The sequence below is a fragment of the Adiantum capillus-veneris genome, chromosome 17 (assembly GCF_014529385.1).
Source record: "Adiantum capillus-veneris isolate H3 chromosome 17, ASM1452938v2, whole genome shotgun sequence".
NCBI classification, from domain to species: Eukaryota; Viridiplantae; Streptophyta; class Polypodiopsida; order Polypodiales; family Pteridaceae; genus Adiantum; species Adiantum capillus-veneris.
This window is the reverse complement of record NC_140947.1, coordinates 21,216,855-21,244,351: the sequence shown is the minus strand read 5'-3', so window position 1 is coordinate 21,244,351 and position 27,497 is coordinate 21,216,855. Positions and strand designations below refer to the sequence as shown.

The 27,497-nt window shown below is 41.7% G+C and overlaps 1 protein-coding gene across 3 annotated transcripts in view; it reads right to left on the bottom strand.

The window, feature by feature from the left end:
* The window catches only part of LOC147436905 (bifunctional protein FolD 2-like), a 47,759-nt gene extending 45,097 nt beyond the window's left edge, over positions 1 to 2,662 (bottom strand). Inside the window, exons 1-3 of one of the 3 annotated variants that reach the window (XM_086486294.1) lie at positions 2,527 to 2,553; positions 2,348 to 2,427; positions 2,117 to 2,220 (exon numbers count right to left, since the gene is read on the bottom strand). In XM_086486294.1, the coding sequence (XP_086342420.1) occupies positions 2,117 to 2,220; positions 2,348 to 2,427; positions 2,527 to 2,538 (196 nt within the window). In that variant the 5' untranslated portion in view covers positions 2,539 to 2,553. Of the gene's footprint in view, positions 1 to 2,116 lie in introns of all 3 variants that reach the window. The other 2 variants (XM_086486292.1, XM_086486291.1) reach the window with 2 other exon arrangements.
* Between the last annotated feature and the right edge of the window lie 24,835 nt (positions 2,663 to 27,497).

Sequence of the window (27,497 nt, the reverse complement as noted above, 5' to 3'; positions counted from 1 at the left end):
TTGCTTCACGTTCGAACTTATTGTCCATAAACAACTGTGTCAACTCCTTCATAGGAGTTAGTGCAATCCTTGTCGTAGATGGGAAAGGGAGAGGGTCAGAAAAATCTCCTGGTGGGAAAAAAATTTCTTCGCCTCTCATGCTCATCACCTCCAAGGGAAGTATCCATTCCGCTTCGAGTGATGACCATCCACTGAAGTCGGGGGTTCTTGTGGTCTTGGGTATTAAGTTCACGAGGAACTTGGGTTCTTGGGGATTTTGCTTCTTGAGGTTCGTGAGTTCTTGAGGTTCTTGAGTTCTTGAGGGTCTTCTTTCGCTTGCAATCTGTGTTAGAGAAGAATCTTCTCTTCACCCGAGTTCTGCTCTTTTCCACGGGCGCACCCTTTGGCGGACTTGCGCTCACACCAAGGTTGCTTTTTCCCACCTCACATCGATTAGCCGGCCGCTAAGTGCACGGTCCGCTCTCAATGAGTGAAAAAAGGCACAAAGCCCTTCTTTCTTGGGATTCTTGTCACTCTTCAAAAACACAATTAGGAATTGACACGCCAAGTGAACTTGGGTTCGTGCGACCGCAACAAGCAAAAAAAAAAATATGTGGTTCTTGTGGTTCTTTCCTTGAGTGATACAGAACACTGCCAAAGCTCTGATACCAATGTAAGGTGCAGCGGAATGAATGTTGAACTTTGCTCAAGATGAGTGCTCCGAACTGTGCTCAAGGTTCCTTTTACTTACGGAAGGGAGAGCCTTCCGTTCCTTTAATAAAAGAGTGCAATGGACACAAACAAAGTGAATGGACACTGTGCGTGAAAGTGTGTGACTGAGAGATAGAGAAGAGAATACGACACCAGAGATGTTGTAAAAACCTCCTCCGAAGGCCCCACTCTCGAGGGCGAAAGTGGTCTACTATTGATTGCACAAACTGGTACAAAGTGGATGCATGTGACTGATGCAAGTCTAGGCTAGGTCGATGTCGACGATGGGGATGACGACACTGACTCAAGGGCTGAAAACTGATGCACTCTATCTGCTGTCCAAAACCGCCAATGGCTGAAATCTGCTGAAAACCAAAACGCTGGTTTGGGGCTGATTCCTACTGGCTGAAAACCGCTGTTTTGGGGCGGTCAAACGCTGAAAATCTGCTGCTATGCACTGCTGAAAACGCCAGGGATGTGGGTGGGCGATCATGGTATGCTGAAAAACTCCAGAAAGGGGAGTACTATGGCGATGAGACTTCTTGATGAAAAACGTTGGATGCAGGGAGTCTTGGCGATGAGGCTATGGCTGAAAACGCCAGGTGGCTGGGGTCTTCATGGAGAGGATGACTTGATGAAAAACGCTAGGAAGCTGAGGTTCTTGCTCAATGATCCGAGCCTAAACAAGCCAAAAATGCATGTCCACTAACCTAGAACCCACTGCTGGTTTCCCGACCATGACTCATACAACCATTTGTGCAAAGAGGGTTGTGCAAGGGTCCAAGAAGAGAGACCTCTCAACCACCCACCACGCCTATCAACCATGAAGAATTCAGAAAACAAAAGCAAAACAGTAGATAACAAGCATGCAAGCATAGCACACAATCACCCACACACAACACATGCATACATGCAAAACACACCAAACAACCAGACAATCAACCAAGCAGAAGTAGTCACCACACACACGAGCGTGCGCGCGCACGCACCAAGGCACACATACAACGAGCAAACAAGGCGTGCGTGCCCGCGCACACACACATGCACACCGAGGCACACATACAGCCAGTAAACAAGGCAACAAAAGAAAGAACCTGCGTCGGGATCAGACAGAAAGGAATAAAAACGTCGTAGGTGCCAAGTTCTCAGAAGAGGAAGGGGGGGGGGGGGGATGGGGTGTGCGCGCGCACCAAGGCACACATACAACCAGTAAACAAGGCAACAAAAGAAAGAACCTGCGTCGGGATCAGACAGAAAGGAATGAAAACGTCGTAGGTGCCAAGTTCTCAGAAGAGGAAAGGGGGGGGGGGATGGGTCTCTCTCTCTCTCTCTCTCTCTCTCTCTCTCTCTCTCTCTCTCTCTCTCTCTGCATCCACACTATAATCTTTTACAGTTTCCGCAGAGGAGAGAAATTAAAAGCACTTACAATCTTCATCCAAAATGGCTCGGCAGGGCTGAATATCATCACGATCTCTCCAGATTTCCGGAGAATTCCACCCAAGAAGAGGAGGGAGGGCACCATGGAAACTACTGGCACCCAAAGAACTCAATTTTTCAAAAGAACGAGGCCTAAAGTGAGTTGTTGTCTGGTATCCAGTAGAGTGACTGCAAGCAGCAAAATAATGATGAGGTTTCGGGCCTGAGTCCCAACAGCAACCAGTGTAAATCTGTTGAGCTCGAGGTAGTGAGCTTGATATCTTCTCTAGCATCTTTTCTGAGATTCTTCTTGAAGTTGCCCTGCTTAAGAGGAGCACGCACATCAGCAGAGGTAGGCTACAGTACCGCTCACATGCTCCCGTGTTATGTCGCTTTGAATTTCAGACATTTTTCCCTTACCCTGTCACCCATCACGCTGGCTTCCTACTCCTCTCTCCAGCCCGGGTTCCTTCGGCCAAATGAAGGGAGATACGGCGCTCATGCGTGTGTGTGAACTTCTGTGTTCGCAACTTCGCGCTTTTGTATATGATCATCCCACTTGTAAATCAATCCCAAAGATTTACCCAAAAAAAGTGTGTGTGTGTGTGTGTGTGTGTGTGTGTGTGTGTGTGTGTGAGAGAGAGAGAGAGAGAGAGAGAGAGGGACTCGGCAAATTTTTACACTGCTCGAAAAAATGCATTGTAGGGTAAAAGGGCCAGTAGGAGCTACAATTTTTGTAAAAGAAATGAAGAGGAGAATAAAATCAGATGCGAGGTGTCTTAATTAGGAGGAGAAGGCGAACTTGACTCACTCGCCTCTCTCTCTCTCTCTCTCTCTCTCTCTCTCTCTCTCTCTCTCTCTCTCTCTATGCAATTGACAACTGGAGTCTCTCTCCCTTCTTTCGCATGATAATCAATCTCTCTCTCTCTCTCTCTCTCTCTCTCTCTCTCTCTCTCTCTCTCTCTCTCTCTCTCTCTCTCTGCAATTGACAGCTGGAGTCTCTCTCCCTTCCTTCGCATGATAATCAATCTCTCTCTCTCTCTCTCTCTCTCTCTGTGTGTGTGTGTGTGTGTGTGTGTGTGTGTGTGTGTGTGTGTTTGTGTGTGTGTGTGGCAACCCCTTCCCGTAGGAATCAGCAAATGCCATCTTTGTGCAAAGACGTAGAAGGTGGGAGAGGCGCAGGTGTAGGGGAGTAGGCCGCTCAGCCAAAGGAGATGCGGGGGGGGATGATGGGGAAGGTGGGCAACCTTGCATAGGCGAGGGATGGCGAAGGCAAGCTGAGGCACAAATGACGAAGGGCGAGGGCGTAGATGGCGAACGTGGGCTGAGGCGCAGATGACGAATGGTTTTAGGGGGAATCTTCTTAGTAATACTTTTTTTAAAAGAGGAGCCAGTAGGGCCAATATAAGGCCACTTAAGAGAGGCAATGAATTGCGGCCACTGCTCTACATTGTTTTCAGCTTGGGGATGCATTGGAGAACTGAATGCAAGGGCTGTCTAGGATAGGAGCAACGTCACGAGCTATGAGGCACACAAGCCGCCAAACAAAATCTTTCGTGTAACAAAAATGGCCTCGAGTAGGAAGACAACGAGGGGTTTAACTTGAAACAAGGGTCGAACTCGAGATCAGATGGCAAGGATTTCATCGCGTCTTGCTTTAACTAGTCCACCACTCGGTTGAATGTGTCTCACTACTAGAGTAAAATAAATTTATTGAGAGTAGAGTCCCTGTTAGATGCATTGTGGAGATACTATCAGAGAATACATCAAATAAATGTAATTTTGTCCTCTTTCTAATATAAAATCTCTCTCGCCCTTTACGGCTGAAAAAAAAATTTAAAAGAGGCGGATTGGTCCCAATACAAGGACCCGGTTTTTTATCGGCCCCTTTACCCTAGGCCCCTATCACACATGTCCAACGGACCTTATTGCTTTTGGGTTGGTCTTTTTTTCACAGCTCAAGGCATTTTCGATCAACGCATCCACACACGGTGGGCCGCTGTATCCATTAGGTCATGCGCAGTGCACTCAACCAATCACATGCAATTTTCTTCACAAAAGCGAGGGAGGCGTGGCTTGGGGGCAGCCAGCTCGCAAGATGGCCATGACCTGGCAGTCAGCTCGCACATTGCTACTGCGTCCACCAGATGGGTGTGACAGGAAAGGCAAGGGGCACCGAGACTAATTCACCCACCTCAGCAGTAAGCTTCTCCATTCGGATGTGTTTGACACAAACCTTAGGCCGAATTCAGATGAGGCGGTGTACTAGGCAAGTGTTGATCTTTCATTGGGCAGAGGCGCGTTATTAGACCCACCAAAAATTGGGTGATCCCCCCCCCCCTCTGGAAAGATGAGCACGTTTCACACGTTTTGAACTTGCATCACACAACTGGGACACACTAGCTCTACCATTACGCTATCACCCATTGGCCACCATGAGTGCCATCACTTTTGAATAAAGTTCCACCTCTACTTCATGTGAATAGGCAGCCCGGAGGCAAGTGCCTTGAGTCCATGCGAGCTTCGCAGTTCTTAGGTGAACATGTATGCCATAGTGTTGTGTGCTCTTGAAAGCACAATAAAGTCAATGACTTCCTCTCCCAAATGTAGTCTTATAAAGTGCATTCTTTGCAAGATGTCAAGGCATGTGTGAAAGCAAGGGTTGCTCTCTAGATGTGGCAACCTATTATAGAAAGCTCTAAAGGGTGGGTCACCTATGCTTGCATATTGAAGGCATGCGTGAATAAATACGCAAGACGATGACCTAGGCAACCAAATTCTTGACGAGATTGTTAGTCAGTGGTCATTTGAAAAAAAGTATCATGCTTTTGTTGATACTTTGGTCTACATGTATGCCTATCGTGGTCTGATTTTGATAGCACAATGAGTTCTTGACAACCTTCTTGGCCTTAAGATGTTGTCTTTTAGAACACAATGATTGTTGGATATGAGCAGCAAGGCAAAAGCAAAGAATCTCTTAAGTGGATGTATAATCACATATGCTTGAGAACATGTGGCATTATGCACAGCGTTGACGTGGGCCAACAAATTCATGATGAGATTTTTGTTGAGGGAAACATATGTCGCTTTTCCAAGTGTGTCGTACTCTTAAAACAAATAAAAGTTCCAGAGAAGGTTCCTATTTGGGATGCAATTGTTGGAAATATAGCTGCAAGAATGCAAGCGAAGATGGAAAAGATGAGGTTAATCCCAAGAGCACACAAGACAAGAAGTAGTATTACTTAGCTATGCCTACACAAAGATAAGGCTTGCCCTAGAGTGATGGGTGTATATACAAGTTGTGGGGGGGGGGAGTTCTAAAGAGGGGGGAAAGTGCGTCGATAGTCTTCAATGTGTTCACACCCATCATTACCATAATATGGTAACAAATCCTCCCTAGGAGTGATGCAGTGAACATGAGTTGGAACTCATGTATAGGGAATTGCCATACCCATTGCGATCAATCCACAAAGGGGTGTAAACCCAAAGCTTTGCAAAAAACTTTGAACTTCTCACAAGGCAAAGCCTTTGTGAGAAGGTCAGCAAACTTATTTAGTGTATGCACATCAACCAAGCCGACCTCTCCTGTAGAGAGTCTCCCTCCCACATAATGATAATGTACCTCAATGTGCCTTATGTGAGCATGGAATATTGGGTTCTTCTTGCAATTGCCAAAGCATTATGACTATCAATGTAGATCGTGGTGGCGGAGTGATGTCCAACACCCAAGTCAATCAAAAGGTGTCTGAGCCAAACGTACTCGACCGTACCTGTGAATGCTACCATGTAGTCAACCTTAGAACTAGAAGTGGCCAATTGGATGCTTCTTGCTTGACCAAAATATGCATGAGATGTGAGCAGTCGTGCATCATAGCAACCAACCCAATCTGATTTTGAAAAGGCATGTACTTCTAGTGACAATGATCCCTCATGGGATAAAACAACGCAAGATATATAGTGCCACTTGTAGAGCACTAAGAAGAATCTTCCAATTCTTTGAACTGGAAAAGAGGCATTGTTGGCACGTGTGATAGTATTCCCATCAGGCCCAAGATAAGTGAACAAATCACTATGAGACAATGGTGCTTAGTTGCACCATTGTCAAAGTACCACACGTGATCCACAAATTTTGCAATATATGCATCATGAACAGATGGGTCATTACGCCATTGTACACTAAAAGCCCATTCTTTATCTTGCACAACAATTGTAGAATCTACATCAGAAGAAACAACTACAATGAGTGCATTTGCCCTCTTTCTTGAGAGCCTCTTTAGCTTTAAGCTTAGGGCATTGCTTGATGAGATGATCATTTGCCTTATAGTAATTACATTTCAGTTTCTTTTTGCATTTATCACCAGACGTCTTAGGCTTATTGTTGTTTGAAGAAGCAACAATTGTGGGGAGAGGCTTGCTACTTGGCAACAATGGCATTCTTCTTTTGCTATACAGCCACACATGCCTATTCAAAAACATTCTACTTAGCCCTTTAAAAAAAATTTAAGCCTCTTGTCCTTATATAGAGACAAGTCCATCGAACTTCAGCTCATCTTTATCTTATGTCACAAGCCTAAAGGTAGAGGCAAAAGTCTAATAAGAATGTGGAAAAGCATCAAGAACTATCTACACAAGATGACGTCAAGAATACTCTTACCAATGGCAATTGACTGCTCATTGAGATATTTGATTCCCATAAGAAATACACCCATATCAACCTCGCATGCATAACCTTGTAGTCTAGCTCCTTATGCAAGTAAGCAAATTTTGTCAAATTCATATCTGCATACAAAGAAGCTAGCATATTCCATTCCTATATGTTCATGCTCAACGAATGTGTGAACTAATGGAATGCTTAATCAATGCATGAACTTGCACATCCTTAGCATCCCACCTTGTCTACTCAGTAGTGGGTAAAAGAACTCTAGCAGCAGAACTACGAGAATCTACATCATCATCCACAGAACCTGTATCCACAAAACTTGGTCTTACATCATAACCCTACACAATGTTCCAAACACCCTTTTCAACAAGGACATGTTGCATCATGTATACACAAAGTGGGTAGTTGTCCCCATCCCATTTGTCATCAGCAAACAATATGTGCAAAACATCCATGTTGTCAATGATGGGTGATGATCGTGTGCTTGATGCAAGAACTACCTGTACCGAAGAAAAACTGAACAAAACCAACCTATGTTATATAGCACAATCCCTAGACGTTCCTATTTTGCAAAAATCTGCACTATCAAAAAACTTGCACAAAAGGGAAAATTGTGTGTGCAATACTGTCAGTAGTGGAAACGGATGTCAAATAGATATTGAGAACACATTAACATTTAAGGGTATTTGGGTGTTGGAATTAGGGTTGCAGAAAAACATACACAGCTTGGAGAAGACGAAGGAAGCTCAAGGCACACAACAGAGAGTATGTTACTTAGTAGGAATGGGCATATATACAATGCACGGGGGGGGGGGGGGGGGGGGGGACCTCCCAAAGAGGGAAAAAATGCGCCGGCGGTCTTAAGTGTGCTCACATAATGCACCACAATGTGCTTTGTGCGAGCATGAAAAATTGGGTTCCTCGCAACTGCCAATGCACTCTGACTCTCAGTGTAGATAGTGTTGGCAGTGTCCTCTCCAACACCCAAATCAGCCATAAGGCGTCTTGCCATACACACTCAACCGTAGCTGTGAAGATTGCCTTGTACTCAGCCTCACAACTAGAACTGGCCACAGTAGGTTTCTTCTTGCTCAACCATGATATACATGAACTGCCAAGCATGAAACAAAAACCACTCATGGACACTCGCGTGTCAAAACAACTAGCCCAATCTGAGTCCGAAAAAACATGTAAGTCTGGTAGCCATGATCCCCCCTTGGGATAAAACAAGCCAAGATGTAAAGTGCCACTCAAGTAGCGAAAAATCCTCTTGACAGCCTGCCAATGCTTAGACCCTAGGCTATGCATAAATCTGCTGACCTGTGAGACTGCAAACTGAATATCCGGCCTCGTGTTGCATACATAAATGAGGCATCCAACATCATTTTGGTAAAAAGTGACATCTGTAGGATCACCAGCATCATGAAGACTCAATTTCAAACATGTTTCCATGGGAGTGGCAATAGTTTTTCAATCCTCAAGTCCAAACTTACATAGCAATGTCTCTACGTAACTTTTCTGACATAAGGCAATACCACCATCACACTGCTTAAACTGTATACCCAAGTAAAACAACCCCAAATCTTTCATCTTGAAAGTAGCATTCAAATCAGCCTTAAATTTAGCAATATGTCTCCCATTTGGTCCAGTGATTTGCAAATCATCCACATAAAGAACCACAATGAGAAGTACATCACCCTCACGCTTGACATACAATGTGATTTCTGTTGGACTGTTATGAAAGCCTCGTTTGACCAAATGAGTGTTAGTCTTCTCATACCAAGCACAGGGAGATTGCTTCATCCCATACAAAGATTTGTTTCATTTGCACACCTTATCCTCTTGTCCTTTCTTGACAAAATCACGAGACTGCGTTACATAAACTTCCTCAGATATGTCACCATTCAAGAAAGCAATAACAATGTCTGATTGATGTACATCCCAACCAAAATGAGCTGCCAATGCACATAGAAAACGCACAGTAGTCGTATATACGACAAGTGGGAGCAAAAGTCTCTTCATAATCTATGCCTTTTTGTTGTGCATAACCCTTTGCAACAAGTCGAGCCTTATAGCGATCAATCTCACCATCCGGCTTGCGTTTCAACTTGCAAACCCACTTCGTATCAATGGCCTTTTTACCAGAGGCAAATCACATAAAGTCCATGTGTCGTTTTCTATACGTGCATCATATTTTGATTGCATGGTAGCCATCCAATTTTCTAAATTCTGTGCTTCATCAAAAGACAGAGGTTCCTCAACATCATGTAAGCTAGACATAGCCAAAGCATAACAGTCTGATGCATAAGATGCATGGCGAGAGCCTGAATGAGTACGACTAGACAAAGGTGCATCCAATTTACTGTCACTCAATGTATGCACCAACCATTTTGGCATACCTCTAGCCTGATCATTTTCAGCCCTTTCCTCATCAAGTACATCATGTACATCTACATCAGCAATAGGTTGATATGTAACATTTTCAGAAACCCCCATAGGTTGTACATTTGCCTCATTGCAATTTACATTCGTACTTCCACCACTGAGAAGAGGCAACAAAGTGTCACAAATGTCCTGTGAGCTTACATTAATGTCTCTAGTACATGACAGCAAGGGTTGACCAGAATCTTCCACAAACACAACATCCCATGAAGCTAGAATACGCTTTGTTTGTGGATGATACAACCTGTAACCTTTGCTTTCAGCACTATACCCAACAAAAATACATTTGACAGCCTTATATCCAATTTTTTGCGATGTGTTTGTGGCACCAAAGCATATGCCAAACAACCAAAAACACACATGTGCTCAATAGAGGGATTTCTATCATGCCATGCTTAGACTGCAAAGCTTTCGTAGGACACCTGTTTAGTACATAAGTGGCACACATGATGGCCTCAAGCCAAAAAGAATGCGGCAAAGCTTGACTTTTGACCATAGATCGTGCCATTTCTGTAAGTGACCTGTTTTTCCTCTCAACAACACCATTTTGTTGAGGCGTATAAGGCACTATACATTGGTGTTTTATCCCATGACTAGCCAGAAATGCATTAAATTCATGAGACATATACTTCCCCCCTCGATCGGAACGGAGGGTGCCCATAGTACATTTTGAGACATTTTCAGCCATAGCCAAAAATTGTTTGAAGCACATAAAAACTTCGGACTTCACTTTAAGCGGAAATACTCATGCATGCCTGGAGTAATCATCAATGAAAGTCACGAAGTAAAGGTAATTTCCCAAGGACGAAGTTTGCATGGGTCCTTTGGAAACTTAGAACGATGCATCTTACCCCTTCACAAACATGTTTGACAAGTGCTTCAAGAGGCGGTTGAGAAGTAACCATATCAGATTTCTACAAACGCAGCAAACTGACAAAATTTAGATGACCAAAACGTGCATGCCAAAGTTTTGCATCTGAAATAGCCTTTGAATCCAAAACTGCATTTGCAAAATTCTTCCCACACTTGTTATACAAAGTGAGCTTACACAACCCACGACATAAAATGCCAGATGCAACAATTTCATCACCGAAACTGAGACCATGTACTGTACATCTGTCATCCACAAATTTGACTACAAGACCAAGTCTAGCAAGTGTAGACACAGAAAAAAGATTCTTCTTGATCCCAGGTACATAAAGTACATCAACAAGTGTGAAAGAATTGCCATTTGCAGTAGTAAGCACAATCTTTCCAACTCCGAAGAAGAGGCATTGTTGGCACAAGTAACTGAATTCCCATGAGGGACAGACTCAAGATATGTGAATAAATCACGATGTGAGGTAATGTGCTTTGTAGCACCACTATCAAAATACCACACATGTGAATCTGCAACAACTGACATGCATGCATCATTGACATCAGGATTATAGGTACACTCTACACTAAAAGCCCATTCTGCATCAACATCAGCATCACAGTCTCCTTTCACAGAAGACTCACCAATAGCTGCATTTGTAGTGGAACCAGCATTTGCATTGGAACCACCTCTTTCTTCTCAGCCTCTTTGGCCTTCAACTTAGGACACTGCTTGATCAAGTGATCATTAGCTTTACAATAATGGCAACGCATCTTCTTTTTGCCCTTATCACTAGAATTTCCAGACGAAATTGCTACCAACAGAAGCATTATGAACATGTGATTTTCCACTTGCAGAAGAACCATACAAAGTGGTTGCATTGCTGTTACCACCCTTCTTTGAGCAACAATAAAAGCATGTTCAACTGCACGCTATCTAGTCCTGTTTTTTCTGGAAAGTGATTCTTGCAATAGCAATGTGCATAATGCATCAAACTTGACAACTTCAGGATTTCCTTGGGTCATAAGTCTCCAAGAACTAGCAAAAGTTTGGTAAGAATCTGGTAAGGCATCAAGGACAGTCTGCACAAGGGTACTGTCTGAAATGACTTCACCTACAGAAATAAGTTTCTCATTGATATCCTTGACACCAACAAGGAAAGTGTCCATATCATCTTCCTCATGCATAATCTTCGACTCTAGCTCTTTACGTAGCAATGCTATTTTTGCCTCATTGCGGCTTGCATAAAGACCAGCCAGAATATCCCAAGCCTGTTTTGCAGATTTTGCTAAACGAATGTGGGGAGTAATGGTGCGCTTCACAGACAACGCAATCAACGCATGAGCCTGCGCATCCTTTACATCCCAACGAGCTTGTTCTTCCATAGGCAAAACAAATCTAACAACAACAATCCTTGCAACAAGACCTGCAACATCCTCAACATTGCCTACATCCTCAGAACTAGGACGTACATGAATCCCCTGCACAATATTCCAGACACCCTTTCACACAAGAACATGTTGCATTATGTAAGCCCACATAGGGTAATTATCCCCATCCAATCTGTCCTCAACAACAAACATCTTGAACACATCTGTGTTGTTGTCAGCCATGGTAAATGCTGCACCTGATGTGAAAACTGCCCGAAAAGAGGAGAAACGAAGTGAGAACAAACATGTTATATAGCACAAACTGTAGAAAACTATAAGGGACCTATTATGCAGAAAATGACATTGACAAAAATTTTGCACAAAATGACGAAATAGCCTATACACTACTGCCTGTAGTGGAAATGGAGGCCGAAATGAGCCTGAGTCAGAAATCTGAGCAGACTCAGTTCTACGAGCTATCCCAAAAATTTTGTCGACCTATGAACGCTCGCCAAAGCTCAATGAAATTGGAGAAAATGAGCAAGCGTGTGCCGGAGCTGCTAGCAACTAAGCCAGGGAGGACGCAACCTGCTTTGATACCAATTGTTGGAATTGGGGTTGCAGGAAAACACACATAGCTTGGAGAAGACGAAGGAATATCAAGGCACACAACAGCGAGTATGTTACTTAGTGTGCAATGGAAAGATAGATAGCCCTAGAATGAATGGGCGTATATACAATGCACGGGTAAAAACCTCTTGAAGAGGGAAAAAATGCCCTGGTGGTCCTAAGTGTGTTCACACACATCACTACCACATGTATATGGTAACATTGGGTACTTGATTGCACCTACAGGTAGTCATGATACTAGATCTTTGCACTTGTTTTGTTTAACCAATCAATTATAATTGGGTTTCTCATTTGTTGTGATACGATACCTCTTGCATTATGAGTGTGAGATGAATTGCAAAGGGGTACTGGAAGCTCGCACAGTCATATCGTTTGAAAATTTGGTGGTTTCAAATTTGTGTAAATGGGTACAAGAGCTTGCAAGAACATACCTGGGATTTTATACAATGCTCTACAAGTAAGTATGGAGATGCAATTCGATGTCAAAGAGGGTGCAAGAAAATGGGTATAGATGCAAGATATACCAAGATTCTTAGATGTTCAAGAATAGGATGCTTCTTCGACTATTCAATTTGCAATTATTTGGAGCTACAATTTTGTGTCTTAAACAAGATATCAGCGTATCAAGATCAAGAGAAGTGCATGAGGAGTATTTTGGCTACTCAACTACAATTCGAAATTTTAGATTTAGGTGTTACTCAAGTGTGTGCTAGCATGGGTATTAAGCACACATTGAGAAACGTTTAAGGGTATCTAGGTATCAGGTTGACATGATACAAATCTTTGTACTTATTTTGTTTGATCAATCAATTATCCTTGGGCTTCGTATTTGTTGTGTAACTCTTCTTTGCTTTAGATCTCTCTCACACATCTCTCACTACGAGAGGCCTCAACTCCCCTCTTGAACAAACTTAGCTTTAAAAATGTTGCCATCAAGGATTATCGAATGAGTTTTTTTTGTTATGGTTCTAGTGTTATTGGAGGCTCAGGAATAAGGAGAATCCCATCAAGGTATATTGACATGAACTGACGCTAAAAACACAAAGAATCTTTATAACATAACATATTTAACCATATTGCTTTTTCAAATGACCATACAAACTATATGTAAAATAGAGGCATAATAACTTTTTTCATTATAGCTTTTTTTTTTTTGGCAATTCGCCCACCAACTGGTAGGGGTTGTAGATAGATTAAAGACAAAAAGAATACATAGAAACCTCATGTATAAAATCTACAATGAGGACCAACATACCAAAAGAAATATCGCCTTAACAAGAGAGGCAAACCCTAACCATTTGGTTACCAAAAGACTATTGACAAACCCATAAGACTCTCCCCCACGGTACCACCGAGACCATGATGGCTACCACCCATAAGAGAGTTTCCCTCTAGAGAAAGCTCAGACCAACAAATCCTGTACATTCATACATACTGTCACATCAAGGGCGGGGCCTTGAGTCCCCATCACCTAGTGTGGCCTCTCAGGTTGCCACCATGAAGCCGCCTCTATCACCAACAAGCTTCATGCGCTAAGAAAGGTGCCACATACCACCATAACATAAAAAAATAGAACCATACAAGTGCCAACCTTCATGAGTGGATGGGGGCTTTAACGACAACGATGATGCTTCATCAACCAACGAACCCCAATCCGAACACTCTGGATAGCAAATACAGTCAAACACCCGATCCACACATAGGTCCTCTTAAATGAGTCTAACTATCAAGGTGAGCGTGTTGACTTTGGGATGAAGGCGAGAAACCGCCGAGCCTGAAAGGCCAAAATAGGCCTTTTGCTTCACAACCAAACACTATCAGGGAGGGCCTTGGCCTATGGGATTGGGTTTCTCTAAGGAAGGGGCCAATTGGAAGCCCCTTCCTTAGAGAAACCCAATCCCATAGGCCAAGGCCAAACCCCTCTCGATTGTCATTAAAACATGCAACACTATTCTGAACCCAACGCAAACCAGCCCATGCAACCACTATTCTATCCATATTCATTACTTGAAAATATAAGGCTATCTATACCCTTGGATCTCAAGAGGTACACCTTTAATGTGTGTATCTCACACTTCAACATCATGGCCATGATGAATTGTAAACATCCATGCCCAATTCCTAAGAAAATAAAACATAAGTTATCTCTTTGCTTTTTAAAATTCTTCACTTGACAGATAGCCTCTAGGCCCCTTGGGCTTCTTGGGTGCATAAGATGAGGCTACCACAAAGTTTCTTTCATTATGATCATGAGATGTACATGCATGCGAACTATCAAGCATATGAGTGCTATGCAATGCTTTATCATGAATATTGTGAATCTATGCTTGTCTTATAGCTTCCTCAAGTGTTTTAGGATAGGGGGTTTTAACATGTTTCTTAAGCTCAAGAGTTAACCCATGAATGAACCTGCATACCTATCAAAAAGCATCTAGACCCTCCAGCTTGAGCATAGCATCTCTATAATGCAAAATATATTCAATCAGCGTCTTCTACTGATGCATAGAACACTTATCCTATGCAATCCTATTTCTATCATTCTCATTGGTAGGAAGAAATTATTTTCTAAACACATCTTCAAAGGGAGCCCATGTGCACGGTATGATGCCCTTCTCCTTGAGTGATAACCACCATTTATAGACTTTACCTTTTAATGTCAAATTAGTTTGTAATGCCTTGACCACATCTAGAGTATGATGAAGATCATGAATACCATCCCATTTACTCTAGAAAATGTTTATCATATCTTCGTTGCATTCTTTCTTCTCTCCTCATAATATCGGTGGTTTCATGTTGTTCAACAACTCATCCACCTCTTTTTGAGTGATAATTGGAAATGGGTCCGGATTGGAGCCTTGCTTTGATAGGCAAAGGATTGGATTTTTAGACCTAAAGTCCAAAAAAATCTAAGTCTTCTCTCTTGCAAGGGCCCTTGGCCTATTGATGCATGAATTTCACTACTAGATCAAACAGTTTAGTGAGATTCTCATTCAAGCGTGCAAAGTTCATTTCCAAAGCAGACTTGAGTGATTTCAATGCTCTAAATTCCTAAATATCAAGCAACTCTATGCTAAATAGATACTAAAGCATCATAAATTCATTCAAGGCCGCTTTTTGGATCTAGAAGCACCCTTCGTAGATGGTCTACATTTACGAGGACTGCAAGATGTAGGGGAACCATTCCAATAATCCCAATTTTTGCCATGTCTGCGTCCGAGTGTGTCGAGACTGTGTTACATGAAAAATGTAATCAATGGTTGGAAACCGCTTTGATTTAACATAATGTAGTCTTCTATTTGTATTTCTTACCGTGTGGAAAGGAACCAAGAATATTGGAAGGCCTTGTGCGATGAGCTGAAGGAAGTTGGCTGCCCTTGCTTTGTCTAGTCACCATGGAGGTGGTGCATGTCAAGCCCCTAGATCTTGAGTCCCATGATGTAATCAACCTATGTGATTTGAAGCATCAGTCAAAGTCACCCTACTTGGATCGGAATCACCACCTTGCTATTCACTCCTCTCAATGTGATGCTCTTCTGATGACCCCTTCAATTCTTCAGTGACTACTCGACTTCTCTTCTTTCCACTTGATGGTCCTCCTACTATTGTGTTTGGACTTGGATGTCCCTTGGATGTGCTAGGAGAAAGGGTATTGGGAGGCTAATTGATGGTATTGCTTGCGCTCTTGCCCTTTTCCATCACGTTCTTGTGTAGTGCTACAAGTCAAATCAATAGTGAGGGAACTAAGCACCAATGAGTATCACGTTCTTTGCATAAAAAGGATAGAACTTACCATTGTATGCTTCCGCTTTGTTTTCAGGGAACTCGCCAGTGACATAGTCCAAGAAACATGGACAATTTCTCCATGCATCCTTACCGTGGAGCTTGTCTATCCACTTGTTGGGATAGATCCCATTCTCTTCTCTCTCTGAATCCACTCATGCATCCTTACCATGGAGATTGTCTATCCACTTGTTGGGATAGATCCCACTCTCCTCTTTTTTTGAATCCTGTCATAATAACTAATATCTAATTCTCGTAAATGATTTTCTCATCTTAAATTGATGATTTAATATGAGAAGGTGTCAGGGGAGAACAAGCTAGAATATTGGTTAAGCTGGCAGACCGGCCACAGTAGGGATCCAAAGGAGGGAAAATAGGAATCCAAAGGGGGGGCCATCTACAAAAGAGAAATGTGCAAACAATGGGCTTCAAAGACCCTATAATTCAGCCCATTAAGACTTCCAAAATGCTAAGGTTACAACATTCAATGTAAAGTCCAATGGTCAAACCTTAGGGAAATTGGATGCCTTTGAGAAGACCAAAAAAGTCTTTGCAAATCCCTAGATGGGAGGTGGCGACCCCTTTTAGTAGGGGATGAGAGAGAAGCACACACAAACACACGCACGCGCGCACGCGCACACACACACACACACACACACACACACACACACACACACTCTTGCAAGCCCTTTACACAAAGGGAATAGGGGACACATGTTAGCTCCCTAGCCCAGCTGCCCCCAAGATGGATTCAAATCCTATTGGATGGCCATAGAGGTGGACCAATGAGAATTAGGCTAGAGTACATTTAGTTTAATTCATTTTAAAACACTTGATAAAAGAACCAATAAGAATTTTAAGCTCTCTAGAAGACTATTGGATAGTCTTCCAAGTGGTCCAATGAGCATTCAACAGCCCAATGGCTTGCCTGATTCCTATTGGCTAGAAGACAAAGGGGTCCAATGAGAGTTTAATTGCATTAATTAATCACCTAAAGCTCTCACAAAAGGGGAAAGGGGGACACATGTCACAAGGCTATCACTTATGCTTCTTAATTATCATTGGCGAAGCTTTGCAGGGTCCAATGGTGTGTTAGCATGAGTAAAAAGCAAGAGGGGTCGACCAAGAGAGAGAGGAGGCTGCTTTTGTCAAGGCTAATACACACACTCACACAACCTCATGTGTGAAGCAAAGAAGACTCTCTCTCCTTCTCAAGCTTTAATGGAAAGCTCATTATCTACTCCAAGCTTGTGAGAAGGGAGGCCTACACCAACAACTCTTTGCTTTGTGATGCAAATCCAACCAAGAGCCAAGCTTCAATGCATGCTCATCTCCTCTACCATGCTAATTACTAAGCTATGCTACGCTTTTTGAGTGATTATGTTAGGAGATATACTTCTTTCTTGTAAGACTACTCCTTCTTCCTCTCAATCTACTCTCATATCCCACTAGGTCTCACCATCTTCGAAGGTGTGTAAGGTCTTGGGTCTGAGACCATGAGGGAATTGATGTTGTGTTTTATAAGTGTGTGCATGGTGCTTGAAGCTTCCATCTTCAATTGCACCAGCAAGTTATTGAAGGAACACAAAGTATTGTATTGTAAAATGTCTCCCTTGAAGGGAGAAACCTATAATACAAAGCCTTTTGGAGGGGGGACCGGCTCCATGTAAATCCGGTCCTCAACTGTTGTCAATCGCTTAATTTCTCTCTCTTTTGAAGTATTGTTCATGCCTATCTAACTAGGTGTTATGCTTTTTGTTGCTCTCTCCATCCAAGCACTCTTGTTTTGCTCATTAGAAATCTATTCTAATGAAATGCTCACTATGTTTATGCTATTTTCTGCTACACACAAGTTACTAGGCCATTAAATGTTACATTGGTATCAGAGCACAAGGTTTCTCTTTTCTTGCTCAAGAAGGGAGGTCCTCAAGCTAGCTATAAATGGTTGGTATTATTAATTGCAATTGAGTAAGTATAATAGAGATTTTTCAGCCTTGCAGTGCGCCTGCTTCGTGCAGATAACGGGGCATCACCGTCGAGAGCTATGGTCTTAATAGTGGAGTCCTACGAGGCTTGCCTACGGCTTAACTACTATTGAGCTATTAGAATCTTGACAGGAGCCAGTACTATTTTGGTGTTGAAAGACCCTCTCTTCTATTCCTTGTAATTAATGATATTCGAGCCACAGATACAGGAGCTTGAGTGCTTTTCTAAAGGGGTAAAGAGGAGTAGCAACTAGGGCTTGAAGTGCCAAAGTACACCTAAAGAAGTTTCTACCTAAAAGTTGTTAGAATGGCTGACAATAGTAAAGAGAGTGAAATTAATGTTGATAGCTTTGATTTTGCTAATGATCAGGCTACTAATGATGCCCCTATGCTTGTTAACTACCTTGTTTCTAGGCTTCAACAAGCCACATGCAATCCACCCCTCCAAAGTGAAGTGCAACGGCAACTTTGTGCTCATGGGATTCTCCAAACTCCCCACCAAGAAGAGAGATACCTAGGAAGCCTCCTTGTGAGACTTCCCAAAGAGGCCTCTCTCCGATTTGGGAAGAAGAAGAGGATCCATATGAAGGGCTCAAAAATTTACTTCTTGATGACGCATCTCCTTCCCAAAGGAGAACTCAAGATCCCCCACCAAAATAACGAGAAAGAAGTGAGTCTCTTGCCACCTCGACGGAGATGGCTCCACGAAGACGACGGGCAAAACGCTCTCCATCATCTCCTAAACAAAGAAGACCATCGCATACCTCTCCACACCATAATTCAAAGAGGGATGATAAAAAACAAGAGAAGAAAAATGTGAGAAAGAGGCCACCCTCTTCTCCATCTTCTTCATCCTCTTCCTCTTATGAAGAAAGTGATGGTGCAGACAAGGAGGACCAAGGAAAGAAAAAGGTGAGAAAGAGGTCACCCTCTTCTCCATCTTCCTCAAATTCTTTATCTTCTTAAGAAAGTGATGGTGCAACTTTTGAACCACCAAAAAGAAGAGGCCATAGGAAATCCTATGCCACATGGAAGAGGTCGTCCAAGATCAAGAAGTTCAAAGAGGAAGGAAAGAACATCTCTTTCCTTACCTACGATGGCACCTTTGGTGCTACAGACAAAGTCTTGGCTTTCATCCAACAATTCGATGCAGCGTTTGGAGATGAGGGCTTCATGGAGTCTTCTAAGCTACGCCATGTAGCTATGCATTTTCAAAAGTCCACCAGGCAATGGTGGTCTAGCCTACGGGCAAACGATGAAGCTCCAAGAACATGGAATGCTTTAAGAGCTTCCATCATGAAGTAGTTTTTGACTGATGTCAAAGACAAAGTACTCACCGAATGGCGAAGGTTGAAGCTCTCTCCCTACGAATCTATTCATAAATATGTAGACAAGTTTTGGGACTTACATCTCAAAGCCACTGTCTTCAAAAAGATGGATTTTAGAGAGCAAAAACAACAATTTTGTGCGGGCTTAATTGAAGATATGGCAGAGTATGTCAACTCCCAAAGGCCATGCACCATATCTGCGGTCATACACCATACCATGGTGGCTTCACAAATCAATTTCCAAACAAGGGCTAAGAGAAATCTTAAGCCCACGGAAAACAAGGACCGTAACAATGAGCCTAAGGGGAAGGACAATGCTCAAACATCTCCTAAAGGCAACGCCAACAACAACAAAGCTAAGGAGAAGGGAGTTTATAAAGGCAAAAATAAACTCTCTCCTGAAGAGCTTGAGCGTTATCGTAAAGATAACCGCTGTTTCAAGTGCGGGCAGCAAGGGCATGCTTATCATGCTTGCCCCCACAAGAACACACAAAATGAGCCTCCTAGAGCTACCTTGGTTGAAATCCAAGAAGAGGAAGCTCACCACAAAGGATCTCCTCTATGCCATGCTTGGGGAAAGGTAAGAGAACATGATGCTTTTATTCTCTTTGACGCTGGTTCTACTCACAATTTTATGTTCACATAGTTGGCTACCAAGCTAGGCATCCAAGCCTATGAGATGGGAGATGTCCTACCCGTCGATGGTCCTTTCAAGGGGCAAGAAGCTTAAGTCACTCCCTTAATTGGGAAATTGAAGCTCCATGTCCAAAGCTATGTGGACAAAGAGGACTTCTTATCTCTCCTCTCAAGCACGAGGATGTAATCCTAGGGACACCATGGTTTGATTGCATGGCTGCCAATGTTAAATTCCCTGAAAGGAAAATCTACTTTAGGTTCAGGGAAAAAGATATATACATAGATGCTAAGGAGTTGGGTAACACCATACCCATTGTACATATGCAAGCTTTCAATAAGTCAATAAAGAGCTCTATTTCCGTGTACATGATTTTTGTTAAAGATTCTCAATTTGAACCTAATGCTTTAAAAAAAGAAAATATAAACAATCACAAGGAATTAGAGTTAGGGACAAGGCTAAACTTCTCTTCGGCCTATCACTTGCAAACAGATGGCCAAAGTGAAATATCTAACCTAACAATTCGATCTACTAAAAGACTATGTAACGGAAGTAGATCAAAGGTCCCAATGGGAGAAGTACTTACCCTTAGTGGAGTATGCCTACAATAATACTGTACATACCTCCACAGGAAAAGCACCTTTCGAGGTAATTGAGGAAGATCTAAAAGTCCCTTTCTACTTAAGGTACACGGGAAGATCTTCGCTGCAAATGAGTATAGCCGAGACCTGCAAGAATCTTTCCAAAAGACTAAGGATGCTATCTCTATCTCACAGCAAAGGCAAAAGGCTGCTGCTGCTGATAAGCACAAAAAAGCCCAAGACTTTAAAGAAAATGATTGGGTCTTGCTTAAATTTTCCAAGACTCGATTAAGGCACACGAGAGGCAAGAATCCTAAGGGACACCAAAAGTACTATGCTAATTTAGCAAAAAGGTACTACAGTCCCTTCTAGATTCTTAGACCAATCAATGAGATGGCCTATCAACTTAAGTTGCCCAGTCATTGGCTCATACACAATACTTTCCATGTGAGCCTACTAAAGTCTTACAAAGGAGAGCCACCTCAAGAACCAACTATTGAAGACCCACCAAAGATCGAGGACCAAGAATAGGTGCTGCAGCCCGAGTCCATTCTTTGACATGAAGACAAGGTATTGAGAGGCGGTAAGATTATCCAACGGTATCTTATTAAGTTTAAGAACTATCTTTTTGAAGATGCTAGATGGATGTAAGGCATACAATTAAAGGATAACCTAAACCTTGTCAATGCTTACAATGCTTCCCTAGAGTAAGCAAATGTACAAATGTTTAAAATGAACAAAGTTTTTTTTGTCTTATAAGACTCTCTTTTTCTTTATTGTGCACAAATGTTAAGTAGTATGCATGCTTAGAATCAAGTTTGTGAAGAAGACGTCTTCCAAATACCAAGTAGAGCTTGTCACTCTACTATGGAAGATTGATAGGACTAATATATAGACATGCTTGCGGCAGCTTAGGCTCTCAAGCACCAAATGGATAAGTCATCCATTTTGGAACGATGTCGTAGGGTAAGATAGGGATCCTCTGCCTGCTAGAAAAAGGATTAATGAATAGGCTTTATCTTCTCTACCCCATAGTTGAGGACGACTATGATTTCAAGAGCCCTTTACACAAAGAGAATAGGGGACACATGTTAGCTCCCTAGCCCAGCTGCCCCCAAGATGCATTCGAATCCTATTGGATGGCCATAGAGGTGGACCAATGAGAATTAGGCTAGAGTACGTTTAGTTTAATTTAGTTTAAAACACTTGATAAAAGAACCAATAAGGATTAAGCTCTCTAGAAGACTATTGGATAGTCTTCCAAGGGGTCTAATGAGCCTTCAGCAGCCCAATGGCTTGCCTGATTCCTATTGGCCATAAGACAAAGGGGTCCAATGAGAGTTTAATTGCATTAACTAATCTAAAGCTCTCACAAAAGGGGAAAGGGGGACACATGTCACAAGGCTATCACTTATGCGTCTTAATTATCATTGGCTAAGCTTTGAGGGTCCAATGGGGTGTCAACATGAATAAAAATCAAGAGGGGTTGACCAAGAGAGAGGGGGCTGATTTTGTCAAGGCATTATCACACACACACACACACTCACACAATCTCATGTGTGAAGCAAAGAAGACTCTCTCTCCCTCTCAAGCTTTAATGGAAAGCTCATCATCTACTCCAAGCTTGTGAGAAAGGAGGCCTACACCAACAACTTTTGGCATTGTGATGCAAATCCAACCAAGAGCCAAGCTTCAATGCATGCTCATCTCCTCTACCATGCTAATTCCTAAGCTATGCTAAGCTTTTATAAGAGCTCTCACCATCTTCAAAGGTGTGTGAGGTCTTGGGTCTGAGACCTGAGGGAATTGATTTTGTGTTTTATAAGTGTGTGCATGGTGCTTGAAGCTTCCATCTTCATTGCACCAGTAAGTTATTGAAGGAACACAAAGTATTGTATTGTAAAATGTCTCCCTTGATGGGGGAAACCTATAATACAAAGCCTTTTGGAGGGGGGATGGGCTCCATGTAAATCCGGTCCTCAATTGTTGTCGATAACTTAATTTCTCTCTCTTTTGAAGTATTGTTCATGCCTATCTAGCTAGGTGTTATGCTTTTTGTTGCTCTCTCTTCATCCAAGCACTCTTGTTTTTCTCATTAGGAATCTATTCTAATGAAATGCACACTATGTTTATGCTATTTTCCACTACATACAAGTTACTAGGCCATTAAATAGTACAATCCACTCATGCATCACTGGGATACAGGATATGGACTCTGTAAGCTTTTCCTGAGGGCACCCACCCACCATCTACAATATACAATATTGACTCCATTGACCAAAACATAAAATATGAATCATGTGTCTGTGCATGAATAGGTGGTACAACAACTGTTGTTGACACTGGGTCAAAAGCACAACATAACTCAACAAATCCTTATTTTATGAGAGTTATGGAATGCTGAGGATTATGGTTATAAAAATCATTTGTAATAAGTAGGTAGTCTAGTTGAAGAAGTTGGAGTGCAATGGCACTTCCAAATTGTAAATACAAAGCCATTTGACCCCTCAAACTCTATTTTTGGTTAACCTAAGGTAACCTTAGTATATAAGGTACCTAGGTCATTTTGTAAAGACAACACTTAATCATAATCATAAGTTTAGCGCCGTCGTCTACTGTATGTGAGAGAGGAAGAGAGAGAGAGAGAGAGAGAGAGAGAGAGAGAGAGAGAGAGAGAGAGAGAGAGAGAGAGAGATTCATCTGGACGCTATTCCGCGCTTGTTTATCAAATTGTAGATCCGACGCACCATCACGCTAGCCTCGGCAAGAGCTACGTATCGATGCCAAGCATTCCTCGCGGAACGGAACGAACGCTGTCGTGCTGTGGCACGTGCATAGTCGGAACAAATGCTACAAGATCTATCTTGCAACTTTTTAGATACATAAGTATATTTTCTATATTGTACATATGTATATCTAAGTATAATAATAAGCTTTCTATCTCATCCTATTATTTATCTTAAGGGTAACATATTCTTACTTTACCGTCAAAAAGTACTATGGGAAAAGCGTCAATAGCTCCGTCTCTTGAACTTGGGGCAAAAAGCATTGGTTCTTTCTTTCTACTATTTCATTATTATCTTACACTCTAGCTAGATCCTATATCTAGGGTAGCTTTCAATATATATATATTCTATGTATGTTTCACATTTTCCTTATATATCTTTTTAATAGCTACTAGAAAGGAATCAAATCCTAGTGGGACATTAGCTTGCATATTTCTCAAAGATACACCTATTTTAATGCATTATTGGAAGCATGATTATAAAACTTTGTCAAGGATCAACGTCATGCTTTCATATTACATGAGGTACCCATTGGAATCAAAGGAAGGTCTAAGCTAAGAGGATCACAAGAAGACTTTCGCTGCCAAAACTGTACCCTATTTTGATGATTTTTTTAACACAAGGTTCCGATCCAAATTGGAAAAAGTATATAAAATGGAAGTCATAGCTTATGAGCTTATTTTTTTGTTCCTATTTTTATTTCTTTATTTAGAGCCACGGTTAAGGAGATATGATCAAAATGGTGGACCCCATTTTGCCCACTTCATGCAGGGACAACTCATTTCAAACTTTGCTAGTTCGTGTTCACACTGGCTCTTCTCTTTTTTGTGTAACCCTTGATGGTTCCCTCCACCTATAAAAGGGGACCTATTCTTCCTTAAAAACCATTCACGAGGGAGTGAGAGGATTGATGCCTAATTGTATTTAGCCATAAACATAAGCCTAAGCCTACACTTGCTCCTAGAGGAAGACTAGCCAATCTTGTAAGCTATCCTTGGAAGATCAACTCTAATCAAAGAAGGTCTTGAACTTGGTGCATCAATCAATGCTTGAAGGCTTCCCTCTTCTTCTTTTTCATAAAAATGGTGAATAACTCCCGAAGAGTTTGTCAAGTAAGATGTGTTTTACTTTGTAATTTTGTTGGCTTTTTGAATCTAACATATATATCTAATTTCATGTCCCTAACCATATCTATTTCTCTCACTCTTAGAAAGTCGTTTTCTTTACAAATTCTAGGTTCTTCTTGCTACAAGTACATCTCTCCCCGCAGTATCCTTATTGCCTACGGACAAGAATAGGGCTTGGGAGGAAAATTCTCTTTCCTTCACTTCTCTCATATCTACAATTTTCACATACTAAAGTTATCCTAGATGAATAATCCACGTGATGTGAATTTCTATCGCTTCCACTCTATGCGATCTATTGCATTAACGTATGGATTAGCCGTAAAATACACTTTCAACAACGTATAGTGTTTCTCTTTGGCCCATAACGGCTCAATGAAATACTTTTTTCACCGGATCCCATGATAGTACCCCTTATAGACTATAACTTTTCTTTTGACATAAGTGTAGTTATCTTGCTATGAACTAAGAGGATTTGTACACACAATTAATTCCAATCATTAGACAAAATATACATGCTATGGTAAGCACAAAATTACAATTTCAAAGAACGATTCGTAGCCCATTTAGTTGGCAAATATTGAACGCCATTAACTCATCTATTAACCCTGTAATATTACCCATGATACGATATGACCATAACCTTGATCTTTTCATCTTTGTGTTGTGTTGATATTGTCTTTTGTGTTCTTTCGTTGTGTGTGTGAGTGCAAGAGAGAAAAGGTGAGGCTTCGTTGAATGCTCTTCCTTCCAAACCCTAGACTTCATGGCATCCATGGTATAACTCATTCATATAGTTTTTGGAGTTCTCTCACAAACTCTCATAGCCAAAAGCCCGGTGCTTTCCTGGCAAGACTGCAAACTTCTCGACAATGTGCTCGCGCATCTACGAGCTATTTGTGGCTGTAAGTATATCAAACGATGTCTGTTTTCTGCTTGCAAGTAGTCGTTAGAATCGTAGCGACATAAGCTACGCATAGGTACTCATAGATTCCAATTTCGAGCACCTTTTGAATTCGGCTCTATCTTTATGCACATGTTTTGTAGATGGGTTTAGAGCTAGGATTTTGAGTGTAGAGGCTTAGGGACAAGTATATCCTAGTGAGGGGATGGTGTTCCTTGAGTTTCGTACGATAATGGTATGATTTGATGGGTTTCCTTTCGTTTGTGTGTATGTGGGCTAGGTGGTGTAGCAGTGATATTCTAGGTTTTTGTTTTGGTTGGCCTTCCAGAGTGTTGTATGTGTAGGATGGTCTCAGCCTGACAAGCTAAAGAGATTTTCTTCGTGTGCCTATCGTGTCATCTGTGTCCTCGATTGACATTATATTGATCTAGGTTGTGTTGGCACGCACTTTATGGGTGGCGGATTCGCTCCCGCAACATTGGCGCCGCTGTTGGGGATACAAGGACTTAAGTAGGTATTCCTACTAACACTCGTGTGATGGTTGCTTGCTTTAGTTTCAGATAAAGAAAGCATTTTTCTTAAAGTGGATTCAGAAGGGGGTATTCCGCGATCAACTGGATAGCTAGGAAGCGTGTGTCTTGCCGAGGGTCTGCAACTAGGTAGATTTAGTTAGAATTTGTAGATTAGAGTAGTTGTTGGTGGTTGAGTGGTTTGTGAGGTGATAAAAGCGTTTTCTAGTCCGTGTTTGGCATTGAAGCATTTTTCTACTCATAGATGCAAAACCCCATATTATTTGTAGGAGTAACTTAGGTAAGTGATCTGATTTTGATCTAGAGCTATTCATCATTGATCTATTTGCTAAAGTTCTTGTTTGCATTTAAAATCACTAAAAAGTCTTCTTTTGAGAGTAAAAATGCAAAAAATAGCTTCCTGTGGATAATTTTTCATGACTGATTGGTGTTGAGAACATAAGAGCACATGTGCAAGGGCTCTGTGTACAAAATCTGAAATTTTGTAAACTTGGACATTATATGCGTATAATGTCTCAAGGTGCATTTGGAGACCAAATTTGAAAAATCTGATCGCATTAGTGTATTCAGAAGGGGTGTTTACCCTAGGTATACACTGAAACTAAAGTTTTGACCAACTCTTTATACCCAAAAGACAAAAGAGAGAGTGTCTGAAACGAAAAATAGAAAAACTTGTGATTCAGAGCACATTTTTGCATGAAAATTGGTAGAAGTGCTTGAAAACCAGTGCTAGAGGCTTGGGGATGCTTGTGAATGAATTCTGTCAAAAAATTCATCAACAAACATTATACACGTATAATGTCTAAAGGGTGATTCTGGCAACCAAAATGAAGTTTTGACATTATACCCATCTTCTGTATGTTGTGTTGAGCACATACACCAAATTTCATATTATTTGGGCTTATAGATTGAAAACTGGGGGGATTTTACTCTATTAGGGGATTTCCTTGTAAAATTGATGATTTTGTGCAATTTTGACATCCAAAATTTGCTATGAGCACATATTCTTGTTGTACACATCAAGGGACGCCTTTGGTAGAAACAGAAGTCCATTATGACCACCTAGACATCATATGCGTTGAGGTCTTAGAGGCCATATTTGAGGTGAAAAGTTACAACAGAGGACACCCTTGTGATCTAGAGTATTCAAGAAGCATATAGGCCAAATTTCATTAAATTTGAAGCATTTTTGGGCTTGCAAACACCATAAGACGCATTTAGGCATGTGAATGCTTGTATTGGTCATAACTTGCACAAAAAGTGTCAAAATTCAATTCTAAAACTTGCTGTGAGTTGCCAGTATAGAGAGGAACCTCTGGAGTGAAACTCGGTTCATTTTGACAAGTTAGACATCATACGTGTATAATGTCTAAAGGGCACTTTTAGAGACCAAAATTGAAATCTGAGCATACGAGGGTGTTAAGCACCACAAGACAAGCTCACATACCAAATTTGGGCCAATTCTGAGCACATAGACTTTATAAGCGTATAATGTCTCAAGGCCGGATCTGACAGGCTCATTGCACTTTTGACCACACAGGGGGTTGGAAAATGATGTGTTAAGCTTGCTTGCAAAATTTCAACTCATTTGGACACATATTTTTGCATTTTAAGAGAATTTTGCAGATAGAAGAGGGTACAGGTGAAAAAGTGCTAGTTTGAGCAATTTTGACATCCAAAATTTGCTGTAATCACATATTCTTGTTGTATGCATCAAGGAGTACATGAAGTAGAAATATAAGTGAATTCTGAGCCAAAAGACATCATATGCGTATGAT